The sequence below is a fragment of the Panthera pardus genome, unplaced genomic scaffold (genome assembly GCF_024362965.1).
Source record: "Panthera pardus isolate Hobbes unplaced genomic scaffold, ASM2436296v1 HiC_scaffold_9, whole genome shotgun sequence".
Lineage (NCBI taxonomy): Eukaryota > Metazoa > Chordata > Mammalia > Carnivora > Felidae > Panthera > Panthera pardus.
Window position 1 is genome coordinate 3499989 of NW_026527024.1, and position 21786 is coordinate 3521774.

The 21786-nt window shown below is 51.9% G+C and overlaps 1 protein-coding gene across 6 annotated transcripts in view; it reads left to right on the top strand.

Annotated features, from left to right (window-relative positions):
- Positions 1-9719, top strand: part of ACTR3B (actin related protein 3B) — a 90939-nt gene extending 81220 nt beyond the window's left edge. For all 6 annotated transcript variants that reach the window (XM_019424879.2, XM_019424874.2, XM_019424875.2 and 3 more), the window contains 3 exons: positions 7253-7378; positions 8278-8361; positions 8862-9719. In XM_019424879.2, the coding sequence (XP_019280424.2) occupies positions 7253-7378; positions 8278-8361; positions 8862-8957 (306 nt within the window). In that variant the 3' untranslated portion in view covers positions 8958-9719. The remainder of the gene's footprint in view (positions 1-7252; positions 7379-8277; positions 8362-8861) is intronic.
- Positions 9720-21786: the final 12067 nt, after the last annotated feature.

Sequence of the window (21786 nt, forward strand, 5' to 3'; positions counted from 1 at the left end):
GCCATCTATCCATTTGCCATGGTCAACGAGAACCATCTTGTCCACTTAACTGCGGTCAGTGAGAGCCATCTATCCACTTGCCATGGTCAGCGAGGGCCATCTTGTCCACTTAACTGCAGTCAGTGGGAGCCATCTATCCATTTGCCATGGTCAGCGAGGGCCATCTTGTCCACTTAACTGCAATCAGTGAGAACCATCTATCCATTTGCCATGGTCAACGAGGGCCATCTTGTCCACTTAATTGCGGTCAGTGAGAGCCATCTATCCATTTGCCATGGTCAACGAGAACCATCTTGTCCACTTAACTGCGGTCAGTGGGAGCCATCTATCCATTTGCCATGGTCAACGAGAGCCATCTTGTCCACTTAACTGCGATCAGTGAGAACTGTCTATCCATTTGCCATGGTCAGCGAGGGCCATCTTGTCCACTTAACTGCGGTCAGTGAGAGCCATCTATCCATTTGCCATGGTCAACGAGAACCATCTTGTCCACTTAACTGTGGTCAGTGGGAGCCATCTATCCATTTGCCATGGTCAACGAGGGCCATCTTGTCCACTTAACTGTGGTCAGTGAGAGCCATCTATCCATTTGCCATGGCCAACGAGAGCCATCTTGTCCACTTAACTGCGATCAGTGAGAACCATCTATCCATTTGCCATGGTCATCGAGGGCCATCTTGTCCACGTAACTGCGATCAGTGAGAACCATCTATCCATTTGCCATGGTCAACGAGGGCCACCTTGTCCACTTAACTGCGGTCAGTGAGAGCCATCTATCCATTTGCCATGGTCAACGAGAACCATCTTGTCCACTTAACTGCGGTCAGTGAGAGCCATCTATCCATTTGCCATGGTCAACGAGAACCATCTTGTCCACTTAACTGTGGTCAGTGAGAGCCATCTATCCATTTGCCATGGTCAACGAGGGCCATCTTGTCCACGTAACTGTGGTCAGTGAGAGCCATCTATCCATTTGCCATGGTCAACGAGGGCCATCTTGTCCACGTAACTGTGGTCAGTGAGAGCCATCTATCCATTTGCCATGGTCAATGAGGGCCATCTTGTCCACGTAACTGTGGTCAGTGAGAGCCATCTATCCATTTGCCATGGTCAACGAGAGCCATCTTGTCCACTTAACTGTGGTCAGTGAGAGCCTCTATCCATTTGCCATGGTCAACGAGAACCATCTTGTCCACTTAATTGCAGTCAGTGAGAGCCATCTATCCATTTGCCATGGTCAACGAGAGCCATCTTGTCACTTACCATGGTCAATGAGAGCCATATTGTGTCCGTTTACTGTTGTCAGTGAGACCCAGGTCGTCCACTTGCCATGGTCAGTGAGAGCCATCTTGTCCACAGGGGGGACCCATTGGTGGTTTATCTCACCACTTGTCACTTTTAGTGTCTTAATTGACTTAGTTCAGGGACTTGCTTTTCTTCATTTCTAGTCCTACAGTGAAGTTAAATACACATTTACACACAGTATATTCTACTTCAGTAAATCTCATTACAACCTGGATCCAGACCACCCCTAATTTAGTCTTTTCAGTTCTGCTTTTTTATTATCTGTCTTGTTGCACATTGCTGTCATTTGCTGATTACTTTTGAGCTTATGCATTTGAAAATATGAATTTTCTGACTTCTCCAGAATGTTCTTGATGGATAGAACTATCTTAAATCTTGCCATTATTCGTGCGGTATTTTCTTCAAGATTCCCTCTGGAGCATAGTTTTAAAGTTCACTGTTCTTGACCATATTAACTGTGGTTGATCTAGACAGAACATAATGACTATGTGGATGGAGCTCCAAACCGTGATTTTGAGCTCATGTTTATTTCCCAGTGAGGACATCCTAATTCCAGATAATAAGCAAAGCTATGGAAAAGAGGGTTGTCTTGTCTTTTACCTGTCATTGGGTTGTGACCTTGCCTCATAGATTCTCCTGATATGGATGCTTGCTCCTGAAAGGACTCAACTCTTTTTCAGGGGCCTGTTACGTAGCTCTCATTAACGGTGGTGAGTGGGCACCTCGGAGGTGGGGGGTCCACCAGGGGTCCAGGGACCCTGCTTCCGGAGCCAAATCACTGCCACTTCAGTGCACCTTCAGCTTCCCTGCGCAGTGACCTTGCTGGGCATCTCTCAATGATAACAAAGTTTCAGTCACAGAATGTTTTGTTTTGTTTTTTAATGGAAGAAACAAACAGCTCCTTTTAGAGGAAAAATACGAAATTAATAACTTTAAAATGCTTTTAGAAGGTTCAAAACATTAAGTTCTTAAAATGTCAGTCTCCACAATGACAGAAATTTGCATTTTAAAGTTTCACTTTTTTACATTTTCTAACTTTTTTTGAGATCACAGGCCCCTTTGAGAATCTCTGGATTCCTGGGATTCAGACAGCTTCTTCAAGCCTGTGAATGAACTTCCAGCACCCAGGTTATGATTTCTGCTCTTTGGTGCTCCGCAAGGTCTTTGCATTAGCGCCTGTCACAACAAGTGCACGAAAGGGAATAGGAAGTTGACTGTTGGTTACAGCAGACTTCAGGCTGTCGAGGTCTGCTGTGCGACGAAGGAGTGAAGGAAGGAAGGAAGTCCAAAGTAAGACGAAGCATTCTTTCATAAGCTCCAGTCTCATTGAGCTATTTTGTCTGAAGCTGGTTCTTACGCGTTCAGCTTTCCTGTTTGTCGGCTCCTAGAAACTTCCGCTATCTACCTGCCCAACCTTAGTGTGCGGAGTTTGAGGCGGTTGGGAAAATACGTCTAATGTAAAAGGCATCTGGGCAGGGAAAACAGGGTAGCAGACTAACATGGCAGGGCAGGACGAGGACAGAGCAGAGCCCGCCATTCACGAAAGGCCCATTAACCAGAGGAACGAGGGAGGCCTCAATCTGTCGTGGAAGTCACAGGGCCTCTGAGACGTGCGATCACAACCAGTGAGTTTTCCTGAGAGGTGCAGCCTTTCCTGACACAGAGACCTAAGAGAAGCTGCCGCTTCAGACCTTCGCCAAGAGTACGTTCTCCAGCCGTCTCTATGAGAGCGGCCTGTGCCGAGAGTGTGGAGCCCAGACGCACAGTCCCTTGGGTGGATCCCAAGAGAACACCGAACACACGGGTAGCCTTCCGACCATCTGTTGTGACGTAGTAATAAAATTTAGATCACTCAGAAGCATGAATATACACTATATACCCGTTAGGTTATCTTTCAAAATAACAAGCATCCAGTTTTGAGATTCGGCAGCGGAAGATTGTTGGTTGATCGTGTTGGGTGTTCAATTAAAAGCAGTTCATATCTTTTGACAGCCATTTAAGGGGAGAATAGGCTCACAGGGGCTTCGTGGGACTTTCAAGGAGCTGGCCACTGTAACATGTTGGCCACGCTGAGGTGGGCCGAGGGGAGCCATGGATAGACCCGGGCTTCCTCGGGAACCCTCAGGGCATGCCATGACACAGCCGTGGAGCAAGGCTGTGTGGTGGTCTTAGCCTGGAAGGGTTTTAAAAGAGTTGTGTGTGGTGGGATTTAAGAAATAAAAGTAAGTGAAAAACAATAGCAAAAAACAAAGCACCTCGTTAAAAGCACACTTCAAAGTGTCAGAGTTCACACAGGCGTGGTCCTTGTCCCTCCCCCAGCTCCTGCTTAATTCTTCCTCAGTATAAGCTGAGTTCTTTCCAGGAAATAGTCGGTTGGTCTGACCTGCATTTATATTTATTTTTTTAGTTTAAACTTAAATTAGTTTACATACAGTGTGGTCTTGGCTTCAGGAGTAGAACCCAGGGATTCATCGCTCCCATATAACACCCAGGGCTCAGGCCAACAAGCGTCCTTCCGCATGCCCGACACCCATCTTCCCCACCTCCCAACCCCCTACCTCCAGCAACCCTCAGTTTGTTCTCTGTATTGGAGAGTCTCTTACGGTCTGCCTCTCTCTCTGTATCTTATTTTTCTTTCCCTTGCCCTGTGTTCATCTGTTGGCTTTCTCAAGTTCCACATATGACATCTGTCTTCTCTGACCGACTTACTTCGCTTAGCATAATACGCTCCAATTCCATCCACATTGTTGCAAGTGACAAGGTTTCGTTCTTTTTAATTGCCGAGTAATACTCCATTCACGTCTTCTTTGTGCATTCATTTGTTGACGGACAGTTGGGCTCTCTCCATACTTTGGCTGTTGTCAATAGCGCTGCTGTAAACATTGGGGTGCATGTGCCTCTTTGAGTCAGCATTTTTGTATCCTTTCTGACCAGCATTTAGAAAGTGGGATCAGTTGCCATTTGAGGCTTGTTCTAGGATACGATGACCAAAATCTCAAGAATACTTTTGAGTCATAATTCATCCATTCATTCATTCATTCATTCATTCAGAGACGGCATGAGCAGGGGAAGAGGGGAGAGAGAATCCCCAAGCAGGCCTCACACTGTCAACACAGACCCTGATGTGGGGCTCGAACTCAAGAACCATGAGATCATGACCTGAGCCAAAATCAGGAGTCAGCCGCTTAACCAAGACTGAGCCACCCAGGGGCCCCATTGAGTTGTGATTTTTTTCTAAATGTTTATTTTTGAGAGAGACCGAGTGCGAGCAGGGGAGGGGCAGAGAGAGGGAGACACAGAATCCGAAGCGGGCTCCAGGCTCTGAGCTGTCAGCACAGAGCCCGACGTGGGGCTCGAACTCGCCACCTGCGAGATCGTGGCCTGAGCTAAAGTCCGCGCTTACCTGACTGAGCCGCCCAGGCCTCCTGTGTTGTGATATGTAACAGCAAACAGATGCGCAGTTTGTGTGTGTCACCAGGTGATGACACCTCTCTGAAAGGACATGGAGTCAGAACCCCTCGTTTTGCTTCATTTAGGATTTCCCTGTGGTCTGTCCAGGACTGGTTCCTGCAGGTCTCACCCTTGGGTGTTGTCGTGCATGAGCGTCAGACCCAGGGCGACCCCGAGCTCTGTGTTTCCGAAGCTGCAGCTGTGGGGGATGCCCCTCCTCCCTGCCTCTGACAGGAGCCAGACTCTCTCTTGTTGTTTCTGGGAGATTTCTCCCCAAGGTGATGGAGCATAACAGTGATTATTCATGACGCTGGTTCTGGGACAAGATGTTGCTTGAAAGATCTAGGTTTGCAGCTTGCCCCACAGTCTCCGTGTGTGGGCGGGGGTGTCCGTAGAGGGTTCTCTGTGTGCGGGCAGGAGGGCCCCTAGAAGGCTCACCGTGTGGGCAGGGGTGCCCCCAGAAGGTTCTCTGTGTGTGGTGAGGGGCGCCCCAAGAAGGTTCTCTGTGTGTGGGCAGGGGCACCCCGAGAATGTTCACCATGAGGGCAGGGGTGCCCCCAGAAGGTTCTCTGTGTGTGGGCAGGGGGGCTCCTAGAAGGTTCACCGTGCGGGCAGGGGTGCCCCAAGAAGGTTCTCTGTGTGTGGTGAGGGGCGTTCCTAGAAGGTTCTCTGTGTGGGGGCAGGGGGGCCCTTAGAAGGTTCACCATGTGGGCAGGGGCGCCCCGAGAAGGTTCTCTGCGTGTGGGCAGGGGCGCCCTGAGAAGGTTCTTGCGGGGGCGTCCATAGAGGCGGAAGGGGCCGCGGTCTGGGCTCCCTGGGGACAGTGGCCACAGTGCTCAGGGAACACTGAAGCGCACAGGTGAGGACCGGCCGTGAGGGGTGCTTCTGGCGGCAGAAGGCCTTCCGGTTCCTTGTGTCTGGTGTGTATTCGCAGATTCTGGCCGAGGGGGGTCCCCCCGGGGTCTGCGGTACTCAGCGTTGCTTTCCTTCCAGCAGAAAGGGGCCGCCGCAGGGCGGGGGGCAGCCCCGCGGTTGCTCAGGGCTCTGGGCTGCACGGCGCTTCTCCCCACAGGGAGGCCGTGGGCGTCTCAGCCCAGAGTCAGCCCCAGTTCCCGGCCTCGCCAGCCCCGATCGGCCGGCATCAGTGGGCCGGACGGAGACTTCTGACGGTGACAGAAACGTTAGCTGGACTGCTGGCTGCTTACTGATGCTTACCCCGCCCGCCCCCGCCCCCCGGCCATGGCCTGCTCAGAGACCCCCCTCTGGCAGTGTGTCCAGCCCGGCGACCCCAGGCCGCGTTGGGGTGGTGGGCAGTCGCGAATGTGGCATTTCCCTCTGCGGACGCTCGGGTGGAGATGGCGTACATCCCCAGGAAGGGGACAGGATCACTGGTGGCCTCTCGTGCACCTGCTCCTTCTCCTCCAGTCTCTGAGCTCACCTGTGTGTCTCTCCCGGAGGCTAAGCGGGTGCTGGTGGCTGTTGTGGGCGTTGACGAGAAGGGGCGGCCTCTCTGTTCAGCACGAGGGCGGCAGGTGTCAGGAAGGGCATGTTCTACCGTCATGTCAGCTGACCTGTAACCCGGGTCACCGGCGACAGGAAGGCCTGCTTCCCCGTTCTGTTCCGTGTGGTGAGGGATTTACGTTCAGACAGGACTTGGGTGGGGGTGGGGGGATCCTGCAGTTACTCAGGGCGTTCGGGGAGAGCGGGGTTAGGTCTAATGTTTAGTGTCGCCAGATGGTCTTGAAGCGGGGCTTCTGGCTCCGGGAAGGATTACTTTATTTTCTTGCACACAGTTTTCTCAAGCGATACTTTCTGTAAAAAAGTTGTCAGGCTATCCTGATTCTTGCTTCATTGTCGTAAATACTATCCTGTGTCCTGAGAGAACACAGTATTTGTCTTTCATCAACATCCGATAAGAGATTTAATACAGCTCCCCTCCCTCCCCCTCCCTCCCCCTCCCACACAGGCTTCTGTCTGGCCCCTTAGGGACATCTGAGAGTGATGGGGGGAGTGGGCAGCAGGGTGTCATTTCTCCGCATAATCTCCTAGGGAACCCTTTCTCCCCAGCCTCACCCTTCCAGGAAGCTTCAAGTATTAATCGAAAGACTCCCCCACCCCAGTAATTATTAAGGCAAGATAGCTAAAGATCCAGTGTTAATTTGGCTTTAGATTATTCTAGCAAGTCAGTGTGGGGGTTTATAGATTGTTTGAGCCTCTTGGTCCTTGTGAAGCTCTCTCGTTGTCGAGGGAGCTTGTGGAGCAGAATTGCTTTACGGCTTTGCTTGGTTATGATTAAGGAAAAGTGCGGAGAGAAGGAGTTTATGACACGGGAGCCAAACGCCACGAATGTACACCGTGGGGTAGCACGGGCTCTGCTTCGGTTCTTACCTTCTTAGATAGGTCGAAGGGTGTTACTCACAGAAGCGGCGAGGCGGGTTACGGAACAGTGTGGGCGGGTGATTTCATCAAAGGAAACCCTCTGCTTTGTGTCTTCTAGAACGTCGTTCTCTCAGGAGGCTCCACAATGTTCAGGGACTTCGGGCGTCGACTGCAGAGAGATTTAAAACGAGTGGTCGATGCCAGGCTGAGACTCAGCGAAGAGCTCAGCGGTGGCCGGATCAAGGTAGGAGGCGTCTCCGGGCCCCGAGCGCGCCTGGCTGTGCTCCCTCCCACAGAGCCCGAGGAGCCGGCCGGCCAGCTGGGGAGCCCGCACCAGGGTTCAAGTCCCTTCCCCAGCCGCACTGTGAGATCACACTCGAGGGTCGCTGCTGCCGAACTCATCCCAAGAGTGTCGTTAAGGCTGGTGTCCCTACTGGGGTGGCACCAACCACTTCGTGACCCACCCCTGCCGGCGCTTTCTTTGTGATGACCAGGATCTACCGGGTTGGGACCAGTTGACAGTGAAGGTCTTTTATGTTTTTTTGGAGGTGTTCTCACGAAACTAAAGTAAGCACCCTTAGCGGGGAGTCTCGGTGTGTTACCCGAAGGTAATCATTGACGAGCTGCAGAGTTTCCCTGGGCTTCCGGGCCGGGCTGGGCCTCGGTGTAGACGGGAGCAAATGCACACCCGCTGGCCTGGTGGAGTGACTGGTGGCAGCTTTCTCACGGTGTTTTCGGGACACTTGGCATTAGTTCTGTGACGCTGAAACATCTAATTGGATTAGTAAAAAAAAAAATCAACTGGGTTAGTTGCTTGGATTTCTTACTGTTTCAAACGCCTTTAGTTTCGTGAAAGATAACCCTTCCTTGATGTGGGTGCTTTGTTCTCTGCACCATCCCCGCTGGGGGCTGGGGGCTGGGGGCTGGGGGCGTTTGGCCGAGACCCTTCCTGTCAGAGGCTGTGTGTGGCCGATGCCACCACCGAGGCACTAGAACATCGGGGATGGGCCTCGAGCTGTCAGCTGGGAGGAGGCCCCTCGACGGTCAGCACTCAGGGCGGAGCTGTCCTCTTGCCTGCTGAGCGGTTGCTGGGTGACCAGTCGACCGCCCTGGCGACTCAATGTCCCTTACTCTCTTTTGCAGCCTAAGCCCGTGGAGGTTCAGGTGATAACGCATCATATGCAGCGCTATGCGGTGTGGTTTGGAGGCTCGATGCTGGCCTCGACTGTAAGTCCTTTTCTAGATTGTTGTCTGTTTTCATTTCTGCGTTCTCTGTCGAGTTGGGATGAACGTTGCCCTGTGAAGGTTAAATAGTGCGTGGCTCTCAACAGTTGCACTTTTAATTCTGTGACGTTAAGAACCGTCTTAATGGTAACGCCCATCGCACGGCTAATCCTTCCTAATTAGGGCTTGCAGACAGTGTGGGTAAGCGGGATCCCAAAATAACCTCACACACCTTGCGTCAGTCATTGATTCCCATGACTGCCCCAAGTAGTTTTTACTCTTCTCCTCACTCGGTGACGAGCTAGTGAGTCGCCATTGTAGGGTGAGCGTGTGGTTGGTTCGAGCGGAGGGTGAACACGTCCAAGAACCGAAGTGACCTCCGTCCGTAGTCGGGCCTCAGAGGGCGAGAACCTCACCACCGGGGTCTCCTTTGCGTGACGGTTTACTAGTCCTGTTCCTTTCCGGAAGGTGTCTGTACCGCTCCTAACTGCTGCCTCCCCTAGCCCGAGTTCTTTCAGGTGTGCCACACCAAGAAGGACTACGAGGAGTATGGCCCCAGCATCTGCCGCCACAACCCCGTCTTCGGAGTCATGTCCTAGTGTTCGCGTCGACGGCGTCTCCCGGTCACGCGGCGCCGGGCTGAGATCGCAGCTCCTGTACATAGTGGCGTCCAGTGTCGATGTCGAGAAGCGTGCTTGCGTCGCCGAATGCATGAGGCGGTTCCGTGCACGCCCCCCGTGTGCCTGCCGTCCGACGGCCGCCCTCCCTCCCCGCGCCCTCCCCGCCTCCCCGCCTCCGAGCTTCTAGTCCGCGGAGAATTCTGAAGGAATTCACCTGCGACTTTAAAAATGGTGAGGAAATCCCCCAGAAGATGGCGCAAACTGGTCCCCGCGGGAAAGAATATGGGGCTGCACCCCCTTTCCCTCCCGGCCTATTTTTGTAAATAAAACGTTATAAACTTGAAATACAAATTGATGTTTATATTTCCTATTATTTTGTATTTCCTGGTATTTGGTACAACTGGCCGAGCCTAAGCACGAATAGATTTTGGTGTCTTGGAGTTGCTGTAAAAACGTTTCTACTTGTGAGGCATGTTCTGATGTGTCTGTAGGCAAACAAAACAAAACAGCAAACTTTTTTGCCACATGTTTGCTAGAAAATGATCACGCTTTATTGGCGTCACATGAAGTTTCAACACTAAACGCTGTTGTACGAGAATCATTACAGATAATGTATCTCTTCATTTTCCTGTTTGACCTTTCTGGAACTGTTTTATAGAAGACGCTGGTTTGCCGTTGGAGTGTTGGATGAAATGCTACCGTGCACCGTTGTAATAAAAGCGGTTAGACTCTTTATACAGATTCCCTGTCGTGCTGTGCTGGTCTTTCCGTCTCCCCTTTGGCTCATGCTGGTTCCAAAGGGTGTTGCGGTTTGTCTCCCGTCACCGGAGGATTTGGTGATCGGTACCAAGTCCGCGGAAGGACGTTTCCCAAAACGACGGGGACCGCCTGCCATCAGTGTCCACTCGGTCACCAGCGGCGCCCCGGATGCTCACGTGAGGGGCTCTGGATGCGGGGCGGGGAGGGTGCTTCTGCGGATTTCCAGCATCCCTTCCTTGGAACCCAGAACTCATCGCTGAGCTTTGAGTGGTTGCTCTGACGTTTGCTGAGTAGGTTGCTGGCTTAAAAGGTACTTGGCGAAAGTAAGAGATGTAGTGTTGCCACGTTCTTCATGTAATGCGTTCCGTTTGACACTGTTACGGCACTTCTTCCAAGTCACGAAGTAGGTTTTATTCTCTGAAGCTTAGCCTTCATAAAGAAACATTTAGTTTTATTATTTAAGTTTAGAAACGAGGTTGAGAACAGCAGTAAGTTCCCAGCGTGGTGAAATCTGAGTTTCCTCTGCCCGAGGCCGTCCCTGCCTGGTTCCTCCCATCCAAGTACTAACCAGGCCCGACCCTGCTTAGCTTCCGAGATCAGACGAGATCGGGCGCGTTCAGGGTGGTATGGCCGTAGGCCGTCCCTGCCTGGTTCCTCCCATCCAAGTACTAACCAGGCCCGACCCTGCTTAGCTTCCGAGATCAGACGAGATCGGGCGCGTTCAGGGTGGTATGGCCGTAGGCCGTCCCTGCCTGGTTCCTGATTAACTGTCAGCGACCCCAGACCCTTGTCTCCTCACTGGGGACTTTCAGACCACTCAGTTCTTACTTTGTCCAAACAAACAGCTTCTCTGCTTTCCCTCGGGGCCTGCTGCTTCTCAGGACCTCTGGTCTGTTCTGGTTTCGTGTGGTTTCTCCAGCCACTCTGTCGCATTGAGTTACGGGCCGGTCTGTCTGCCTTCACGCACACCCATGCGTCCGACACGTGGCAGCAGGAGCGCCACATGTCCTTCCACGTGGAACTTTGCTAAGTGGGGACCGTGCGTGACCTTCCTTAATCTTAACAACAGCTCTTGGAAATTGGCATCACTGTTCTCCCCATTTTCCAGATAGGAAACCGTGGCTGAAAAGAATTCAGTGCGTGCCTACCAGCAGGTAGGAAGCAGAGAAGGCATTACTGATGTAAAGTGTGCTTTCCTGATTCTTGTAAAAGGAGGAGGAGAACTGCGACCAGCCGGGGGAGCGGGGGTCCAACCCGATGGCGTGAGCCCGGGCAGTGATTTCATGAGATGCTGGAATAAAAAGAGTTTGGAGACAGCCGCAGGAGCTAGAAAACATTCCCCCTCTCATCCACATCCCTTGGTATGGAATGTGTTCTAGGAAGCTACTGACACAGGATTTATAGCATGTTTTGATGTTGCATTATTTTCATTTTTGTTCATAACGTTTTGCTCATGTTTCTTTTTTTTTTTTTTTTTAATGTTTATTTATTTTTGAGACAGAGACAGAGCATGGATGGGGGAGGGGCAGAGAGAGAGAGACACACACAGAATCCGAAGCAGGCTCCAGGCTCCGAGCTGTGAGCACAGAGCCCGACGCGGGGCTCAAACTCACGGACCGTGAGATCATGACCTGAGCTGAAGTCGGCCGCTTAACTGACGGAGCCACCCAGGCGCCCCGCTAATACTGTTTCATCATGTGCGTGGACTTTGTTGTATTTCACAAGGCAAGTAAAAGAGTTTGAGCACTTAGAGCCATAATGGGCCCACAGTAAGTGTTCAATAAGTTTTAGCCATTGTTATTCTGTTTATAAAGCAATTATCGTAGGGGCGCCTGGGTGGCTCTGTCGGCTAAGCGTCCGAATTCAGCTCAGGTCACGATCTTGCAGTTTGTGAGCTCGAGCCCCGGGTCGGGCTCTGTGCTGACAGGTCAGAGCCTGGAGCCTGCTTCGGATTCTGTGTCTCCCCCTCTGTCTGCCCCTTCCATGCTCATGCTCTGTCTCTCTCTGTCTCTCAATCATAAGTTTTAAAAAAACATTAACAAAATTTAAAGCAGTTATTGTGTCCTGAGAGCCCTACTCGTCACAATTGCATTAAAAAATAGTTTTGGTGGGGGAAGGGAATTTTCGGTTCATGCATTCAATGGCCTTCAGAACTTTCAGTAAGATATATATTTTTTTTAACGTTTATTTATTTTTGAGACAGAGAGAGACAGAGCATGAACGGGGGAGGGTCACAGAGAGAGGGAGACACAGAATCTGAAACAGGCTCCAGGCTCTGAGCAGTCAGCACAGAGCCCGACGCGGGGCTTGAACCCACGGACCGTGAGATCATGACCTGAGCCAAAGTCGGACGCTTAACCTACTGAGCCATCCAGGCCCCCCTTGACCTTAGGACTTGTAACGATAGAAAATCTCGTTCCGGACGGAGACTCTGGTAGATGTGCCATGTGCCGAAAGGTGGGTATGTCATGTTGTCACATGTCTCGGAAGGTGGGCTTCCCTGAACGGTGGTTACCGCCTGCACTGGAATCGACAAGGGTCCAGTGGAGGAAATTGCCCCGCACAGATCTTGAAGACCTCAGTATATTGTACGGTAGTAATACTTCCTTCTCCAACTTAACCAATGTGAATAACGAGCTCTTGTGTGACCGAACTCCTGATCGTTTCGTGATTAATTCATTCTTTACGATCCCTCCATTCTATCTCATTTGTAAAAATTACACTAGTGCAGACAAGCTTGTGGGGTTTAATCAGGTGCACAGCTCATTTACAACCACGAGAGAGCCCCATTAAGAATATTTATCTGTTAAATAATTCTTTACTTAATTGGAGAATATTTCATAACGTTTCGTTTAAAAGTAGCTGTCAGGCTTGTTAAGGAGCAATGTAAATTGGCAAAATAATTGCGTGGGGCTCTAATTGGCGATTACGTCAGTTTCACACGGTCAGATGGAAATAAATCTTTTTAAAAAGGAGAAAAGAAACTATAGCTTGATATTGGTATCATGGAAGATTTTTCTCATGTTAAGATGTTAGTTCCTTCTGCCCTGTGTTACGTCTCAAAAGTAAGCGGCTATTTATTCCCTGGTTGACTTTTACCCTTTTTTTTAGCTCGGCGGGGGGTGCCATGGATGATTTCTAATTACGTGTGTATGCACAAATATATATTAGTTTAATGGTATTTGCTACTGAAAACTTCAGAACTTTCTAATTGATAAAAATGAATATAACTTTAAATTATGAAAAAATTAATAATTAAAAACTTAAGGGGTTTATGGTGTCAAAATAGAAATGACATGTCCTGGCTGTATTTTCAGTATTAAGGGGTCAGATCAGCCGTCACAGTTGATCAGAGCTCCATTTAACTCACTCTTGGCCACGTTAACACTTACTGCAGATGTATTCTGAGTAGTTTCCCACCAGATACCCTTTGGCCTCGAGTGATCTTTCTTCGCGCTTCTGGTGTGCGCTCGGCAGTGACACCAGGTGATGGAGTGTTTCGGCGAGGTGCCCTTTGTGTCATTTGCTCATCGTAGTGCGGCGGGGCTGAGAATAAGGTGGAGAGCAGGTCGTCTGAGATCCCCAGTTCACGCCCTGGCACGGCGCCTGGCTGGCGGCTGGGCCACTTGGGACATGCTCACCTCCCTCTCTGCCTCCATGAGCTGTGAGCCAATGGCAACGCGGCCAGGAGCCCGTGGTCGGGGCGCCCTGCGGTGCAGAACATCCCAGAAGAGATGCTTGCTGGAAAGAGGAGAAGCGAGAGGCCGTGGGGGACACTGTCGTGTGAAGGAAGTGACACGAGAGTGTGGGGCTGCTCTCTCACAACTCCAGGGGGACCCCTTCAGGCTGCCGGCTATAGAAACCGCAGCACCCTCTGTTTGTGCGGCCCATCCTTTGTGCCTCAAGTTTTTATGTTTTTTAAGTTATGTATTTATTTCGAAAGAGAGAGACAGAGAGCAAGCAGGGAAGGGGCAGAGAGAGAGAGGGAGAGAGAGAATCCCAAGCAGGCTCTGCACTGTAAGTGAGGAGTCTGACACGGGGCTTGAACTCACGAACGACGAGACCATGACCTGAGCTGAAGTCGGACACTTAACCGACTGAGCCACCCAGACGCCCCCTCAAGGTGTTTTTTAAAACGGGAAAAGCCATCATCTGTTGATGGTTGCTGGGTTCCGGGTGCTCCGCTAAGGTCCCCACTTTGTGACTGCACATTGTCTAGGGGCCTGTGAGCCACGGTGAGAAGGGGTCCGGGAACAGGTCACAAGGGCAGTTTTCAGTGCAGCACTAACGCCTGGTGTGGAAGGCAGGGGGGACGTAAGGGTGTCCAGGATGGGGCTGGGGTGAGAGTTTTGGTCTTTCTCTTAACATATTTCAGTATATGTGCTGCCGAAGCGAGCACAGGTCTTTCTCTTAAGAATAAAGCCCTTAAGCAAGTGAAGAGGGATGATGGGATTCGCACAGACACGCCTGGGAGGTTGTGCCCAGAGCCGTAGCTTTTCTGGAGTCACTGAGCGAACCTGGAACAGGAGAGGTGAAGTCGGCTGGACGTGAACGCTCGTCTGGAGCTTGGCTAACGTATGCATGAAGGTCAGAGTCTGATGTCTTACTCTGTAAAACAGCGGGCAAAGTCGATGAGGTGTGTCAGAGGGGAATCAAATCAGAACAATCGGATACTATGATCTCGATGAAGGTAGGGAATAGACGTTTTGAAATTGAGGATGCAGCTTTCAGCGTAAAAACTGAAAGATAATTTCTCTTGCTGTATTTAGAAATAGTCGGTCTTTTGCATTCTTAGCACGGTGCTTTATTTCTTTTGCAGAAAAAGAGCGACGGTGATTTGCCCGTTACCAGTGACACTTGAGAACTGTCAAAGAATTTAGGATAACAGCATGATGTAAAGTACTCCTCATAATAATTAGAAATAAGCCATCTAGGGAAATAAGTAGTGAGCTGTAAAAGTACAAACGACTAAGTGATATTTTCCACTGATGTTTCCCATCTCAGCTGGGCTAGTCTATGTGCTTGCATTTCTGATTATGTAGCCATTTTCTTGAACGAAATTAGTAGGTTTTCACATGTATTATTAGGTCTTATGTCTGCAGTAAATTAAACTTTATAGGTAATCGAAACATCATTGCATGATATAATTACAGCTCTCTGAATTAGAGTTTAAGAAGGTTATTGCAGTAGGACGTACAACTTAAATGTCCCCTGATGGCAAAGATTAACAGCATTATAAACTTTCTAGAAATACGCGGCTCATGGTCCTGGTTGACTGTTGAGTAACTTTTTTTAATTAAGTCTTTTTTTAAGATTCTTTAAAAAAAATTTTTTTTTTAACGTTTATTTTTGAGACAGAGAGAGAGCATGAACGGGGGAGGGTCAGAGAGAGGGAGACACAGAATCCGAAACAGGCTCCAGGCTCTGAGCCGTCAGCACAGAGCCCGACACGGGGCTCAAACTCACGGACCGCGAGATCATGACCTGAGCCGAAGTCGGCCGCTTAACCGACTGAGCCACCCAGGCGCCCGAAGATTCTTTTTTTAAACGTAATTTCTACACCCAGCGTGAGGCTCCCACGTACAACCCCGAGATCAAGAGTCACACGCTCTCCCAACCGAGTGAGCCAGGCTCCCCTTTTTAATTAAGTTTTTAATTTTGATTCCAGTGTAGTTAACGTGCGGTGTTACATTAGATTCACGTGCACGGTCTGGTGATTCAGCAGTTCTGCACTTTACTCCCTGCTCATTATCACGAGTGTCCTCGGTCCCTGCCACCTGTTTCATCCCGTGCCCCACCCTTGTCCCCTCCCGTAACCACCAGTTGTTCTCCGTAGTTAAGAGTCTGTTTCTTGGCTTGTCTCTCTTTTCTCCTTTGTTCCTTCATTTCTTAATTTCCACATACGAGTGAAATCGCATGGCATTTCTCTGACTCATTTCGACAATTGAGTAACTTTTAATGTTTATTTTTGAGAGGGACAGAGAGAGACAGAGCATGAGTGGGGATGGGGCAGAGAGAGAGAGAGGGAGAGAGAATCCGAAGCAGGCTCCAGGCTCCGAGCCCTCAGCACAGAGGCCGATGCGGGGGTCGAACTCACAAACCGAGAGATCATGACCTGAGCTGAAGTCGGACGCCTAACCGACTGAGCCACCAGGTGCCCCCAGATCATTAACTTCTAAAAGGGCCGACAAGCTCTTGCGTGCAGACTCAACGGACAGCCTTGTTTCCAGGTGGGGTCGTGCCCTGTAACATAGCGTGGTCACCCAACCCCGCGTGGTGACCTGTGTAATGAATTTGGGTGCCAGGGTCCTGAAAAGTTACATTCACAACGCAGTTAAGTGTGGGTGCCTGATCTTGCGGTGACACCTTAGGAAATTCACCTCATGACGTGGGGTAACAATATTGATAGGGCTTAATAACCACAACCCACAACAGTTTTTCAGGGTTTTTGTTTTTTGCTTTTCCTTAAAAAAAAAAAAAAAAAAAAAAAAAAAGTCGCTGATACATTCACACAAAAGGCTATCCGTTTTTTTTTTTTTTATTTTTATTTTTTAAACGTTTATTTATTTTTGAGACAGAGAGAGACACAGCATGAGCAGGGGAGGGGCAGAGAGAGAGGGAGACACAGAATCGGAAGCAGGCTCCAGGCTCTGAGCCGTCAGCACAGAGCCCGACGCGGGGCTCGAACTCACGGACCGCGAGATCGTGACCTGAGCTGAAGTCGGCCGCTTAACGGACTGAGCCACCCAGGCGCCCCAAGGCTATCCGTTTTTAAGCGTATAGTTTTCTCTTGAAATCTTAAACTGCTCTGTTCACCATAGATGGTTCTGGAAAGCCTCCAGCTGTGAATCCTGGAATTCTGTCTACTCATTTCCTGCCCAGAAGTGAATGCTCGTGGCCAGTTTGAACAGAGCAGGAAAGGGGCTTGGTGTTCGCACCCCGGTGCCAGAGATGGTTTGTGGGACGCCGGTGACCTCGTCCCCTTGAGGACCTGCGCTGCCTGACTCACGGGCGTGAGGGTTCCAGTCTGTGCGTGAGACAGTGCCAGGCCTGCTGGGCTACACGGGAATCCCACCCGCGACCCCTGGAGGAGACCAGCGACTTACGCAGTCCTGCTCGCAGTGAGCCGTGCATGGCGTGCTAGGAAACGATTGCTTCTGAGCGTGTTCGGTGCAGCAGAGGAAGGAGCAAGTTCCAGGGCCAGACACGTTCGGGAAGCTCGTGCGAAGGTGCAGGGTGTCTCTTTACTCAAGGGCCGAGAGCTCTTAATCACTTGGGAAGCCTACAGGGGTGATGGCTCTCGGCCCCAGGCTCCGGAGGCCAGAGCTGGGGACACCTGTCTATGTGGGGTCCCCCCGGGAGAGAGGGAGCACCAAATCCTAACCACTAGACCACCGGGGAACTTGGGGTCCCCCGGAAGAGCTGCCTTCACGAGGGGGTGTCGGAGGGACGCCTGTGTTTCCGCCCCTGGTAGACTGTTCTGTGAGAGAGAAGATGAGGTTTCTAAAAAGGACTTTGTTTAGGGGGAAAAAAAAAAGTCTCTCTCTTCCCCTCCCCCGCTCTGTCGCACTCTCAAAACAAATAAATAAAGTTAAAAAAATTAAAACCTTTTTTCTTCGGAATATTACTTGTATCGTGAGCTGAAGAGAACTCATAATGGTGCTTCTGGTGGTCACTGGTGGTAAGTGAGGGACATTAAGTTCCAGCGGCTATTTTGGTGCTTTGCAGAAAGACGGACAGATGGCTGTCTCGTGTTTCTTTTTGTGGTCGCTCATTTCTTAGGCTCATACTCATCCGAGGTAACGCAGATGTTCAGTCTGTTACTCTCCTCAGACTGCGTTTAGGCAGACATTTGTTCCTTAAGGGCACAATTTTCATTTACTGGAATTTCAAATATAAACAAAATGCCCCAAAGGGAAGGGATTTTGGGGGGGGGGGGCGGTGATTCCTACAGTGTTATCCGCGTGGCAGTTGACGGTGTGGTCATCGCTGTGATGTCTAATTTCTAGTTTTTAGTGAAAACAACCCCTTTTGATGAGTAGGATAAAAATAAAAATGATGTGATGCTATGTCGATTCATCTTTTGTTTTCAAGTGAGAACGCCAAGTGTTCTATAAGTTCTGTGCTTTGGGGAATATTCTTTTTTTTTTTTTGTTTAATGTTTTATTTATTTTTGAGAGAGAGACAGAGTGCGAGAGGGGGAGGCACAGACATTGAGGGAGACACAGAATCCGAAGCAGGCTCCAGGCTCCGAGCTGCCAGCACAGAGCCCGATGTGGGGCTCGAACTCACAAACCATGAGATCATGACCTGAGCCGAAGTCGGATGCTTAACCACCCAGGCGCCCCACTTTGGGGAATATTCTTAAAGAGGAAAATAATTTCTGTTCATTTTAGTAGTTTTGGTGGGCATCATGTTTGTGGTCAGGGCAAAGAGTTTCTAGATGTCACTTACGTTCAGAAGTTTTCTTGATTCATACCTTTGGAGGTTGGGGTCGGTTCTCGACGACGGAGGCTCTCTCAGCCCGGGAGAACTCTGGTGGTTGGCTGCCTGCCCTCTGGCCATGTGATGTGGTGGCATCTCTCGTGGAGAATGTAGAGGAAAATATAAAATGAAATCTGCTTTCCTTTTGGTCCTGGAAGAAAAAATTCGTGGTAAAGAAGGCAAAGCTTTGCTGTGTGGAAATAAATGAAGAACTAAATGAGAACAGTCATGGCTGTTTTCTTCAGAGGGGCTCAGCCGCCATCGCCCGTGCCGGGTGGGGACTCCGAGCTGGCAGAGGGGAGCCGCACCGTGGAAAAGGGGGTCAGGTGCGTCCTGCTGGGGGCCGTGGGCGTGGGGAAGTCAGGAGGGCTGACCAGAAGCAGGATCCTACGCGGTTGGTTGGGGGGACGTATTTGGCTTTCCCCGTCTGTCCTAAGTTGGAGGTGGGGGCGAGAGCGAGGGAAGCTGGCGGGTGTTGATCAAGGCCTGGCCGTTTGGGGCTGGTTGCCGCAGGCCGCGGCTTGGCTTCCCCGGCCGGTGGCCGCGGGTTGGGGGTCAGAGCTGTGGTCACATACAGTCTGGCTATTGTCTGTTCATATATTTAGTCCCCCAGGTGGAAAAGTGAGATGTTGAAAAACGTGTGGATGGTTGGGCCAGTCTACAGTCTTCATCACTCAAAACACCAAGGTTGGTGTCCCAGCCCTGCGTCCGTGCTGTGATGCTGCTGTTACTTATGAAACATTTGAGGCGCTTCTAATATAGATCTCTAATATATGTTTTCCCGAAAACACTTTGGGTTCCCGACTCTGGCCTCGTGAGACCGTGAAAGAGCCTCAGAGAAGACGAGGTCCCCGGGTTCTAGTCCCCCGCTCCGCTCCTGGCGCGCAGCATGGTCTCGGGGAACCGTTTCACTTCCTCGGGCCTCAGGTGCGGTTGGAATGGATACGATGAGGGCCACCCCGTGACTCTCCTGGAATATTGTGATGATGACGCGGAAACCCGGGACAACGGCTGGGAGACCTGGGTTAGCTTCCCGCGACTGCCGGGGCAAAGGCGCTCGAACAGGGCGGCTTAACCGAAGTTCATTGTCTCTCAGTCTGGCGCCAGACGTCTGAGATCCAGGTGGGGCAGGGCCGGGTCCACCGCAGGTGCTGGGGAAGGATGTGCTCAAGTCCTCTCCCTTCCCCTCCCCTCGCCCACGTGGTATTTCCCTGCACCTGTCGGTGTCCACATTCCCCTTCTTATGAGGACACCAGTCACATTGGATTAGGGCCACCCTGCTCCAGCGTGACCTCATCTTAACCTGCCGAATCCCATCTGCGATGGCCCCGTTTCCAAATAAGGTCACGTGTGGAGGCCCTGGGGGTTAGGAGTCCAACATACAAATTTTGGGGAAAGGCGGTCCGACCCACAGCAAGATCCGGAAACACATGTGGTTGATCCCGGCCACACAAGCCCCCTGGGCTCCTCGACCTGATGGTGTGGTGGGCAGGTCTTGCCCCGTCACCCTGTCCTGTAAAAGGAGGGCGCTGGGGCCCACCTCACGCGGGTGGGACTGCACGGACGGGGCTTAGCACGATACCTGGGACGCAACGACCCTACGATTGTAGGCTGCTGGGAATGCAGCCAGGGCCCCCTGGGGTAGACGTGGGGAGACCGGGGTGTGCGTGTCTGAGAAAGGGGTGTGGGTGTCTAGGTTCAGGGCAGACTTGCTTCCGCCTCCTCCGCTGATCTCCCTGGAGGGCGCAGACCACGTGTCCTGGCCTCTCGGAAGCCACGGACACGGCAGGTCAGGGCAGGCCACGCTTGACCAGGCAGTTTGCAGCCTTCATGCGTTCTCTCGGGCCTGCGGGCTGACGGCCGTGGGGCGGCCTCTTGGTGCCTCTGCTGCCCCAGAGGGACTGTCCCCTCCCCGGGTCCGTGCCTGAGGGCGGGGCCTTGTACGAGTCTTCTCCACGCACTCAACACCGTGACCCTTCGCCAGGCCCCCTTGGCATCCGTTGACCGATTGCTTGGCCCCTGGTGCGGAAATTATTCAGAATTTCCAGACGGCAAGAGCGGATGGTTTGGCCTGAGTGTGGAGTCCTGTGTCATCACATGGCCGCCTCGTGCACCTTCCGGCTGGTGTCGCCTAACGCCCGAGCCCCCCAGAAACAAACACACAAAGTTCCGTGACCTCCCTCCCAGGTCGCAGAAGTATGCACGAAGGACGGAGACGCTGGCCTGGTGCCGCCCGCCCAGGTCTCTCACCTTGGGCGGGGGGGGGGGGGGGGGCAGCACAAAAGGCAGTCCCGCCCCAGATGAAGGTGACTTTGCTCTGACGCTCTGTTTTCCTTTCCTTCTTGATGATGCCTGTTGTTAAAAGTGCTGTGACCCCTCGGAGGAGCAGAGGCAGTGAGACCAACAGCTTGTGGATGAATACTATTTATCGATTTCACGAGTCTTCCCGTAAAGCAGAGGAGAAGAGAAACAATTACGTGCTGAAAAACACGTTTTAATTTCTTAAGTGGGTCCATCGCACTTTCACACTTGAGTAGTAAGTGAGAGTGGCCGCGGGGCTGCCTGGGAGATTTTTCCTGCCTGGGTTGCTCAGATGTCCTCAAGTTCAGGGGCAGCGTTTCGCTGGACCCACCTGCACGACAACGTGGGGCACGCCGTGTTCGTGTCCTGTCTAGCAGCAGAGGATCAACCCTCCGGCGGGTCTCCGGCCGCTGGAATGTCGTGCCCGGTGGGATGCTTTGTGGCTTTGGGCCACGCCAGATGGTCTTTGCTGACAGTGGGATCGGGTGGGGGCCTTGGGTCACACAGTGTCAGCCTGACCTCCAGGGTGGCTGGTGACTGAAGGTCAGTGCTCGACTGGAGGTCACGGCCACGTCCCCTGAGCCCCAGGGCTTTGGACACCAGGGCTTGGGTGAGCGGGTTGGCAGTGCTGTGTGCACGTGGGTGCCAGGAGGAGTGGGCACCGCCCACGGCTCCCCCAGGAGAGGACGACTTGGAACATTCTCGGACCCACGTGTGAGCCTCTTCCCGTGGCTGATGTTCCCTCTGGTGAACCCCAGCCACGAACATAACAGATTCCAGCGAGTTCTGGGAGTCCTTCCAGTGAATGATCAAGCCCGAGGCTGGTCGTGGGGACCCCCCAAACCCTGCAAGCACTCACTGTGGACTGAGCTGTTGGGTCAAAATTCCAAGAGTTCCCGGGAATCTGTTGGGCCCTGTGTCAGAATCACACACGGGGCGGGTAAGGATGAAGCACTTACCCCCCCGCTCCTGGCCCCGCTGGTGAAGTTTGTCCCTCAGGGTGTCTGATTTCGCACATTTCTGGAACGAGGTAGGGGAGTCCCTGAGCCCGAGCAGATGAGCCACGCTGTGGGCAGTGAGGGGTGCGCGGCGGGGGCGTTGCCGGGCTGCCGCTGGGGAAACAGGTCACCGTGTCTGCCGTGGCGCCCGGAGGGGTCCCGTGGGGGAGTCCGGAGGGCGGAGCCGGGCAGCCCAGGCTTGCGGACGATGGCGCCCTCCGCTGTGATGGGCTCCTGAGCTGCCCTGGGCCAGGAAAGGAAGCGGT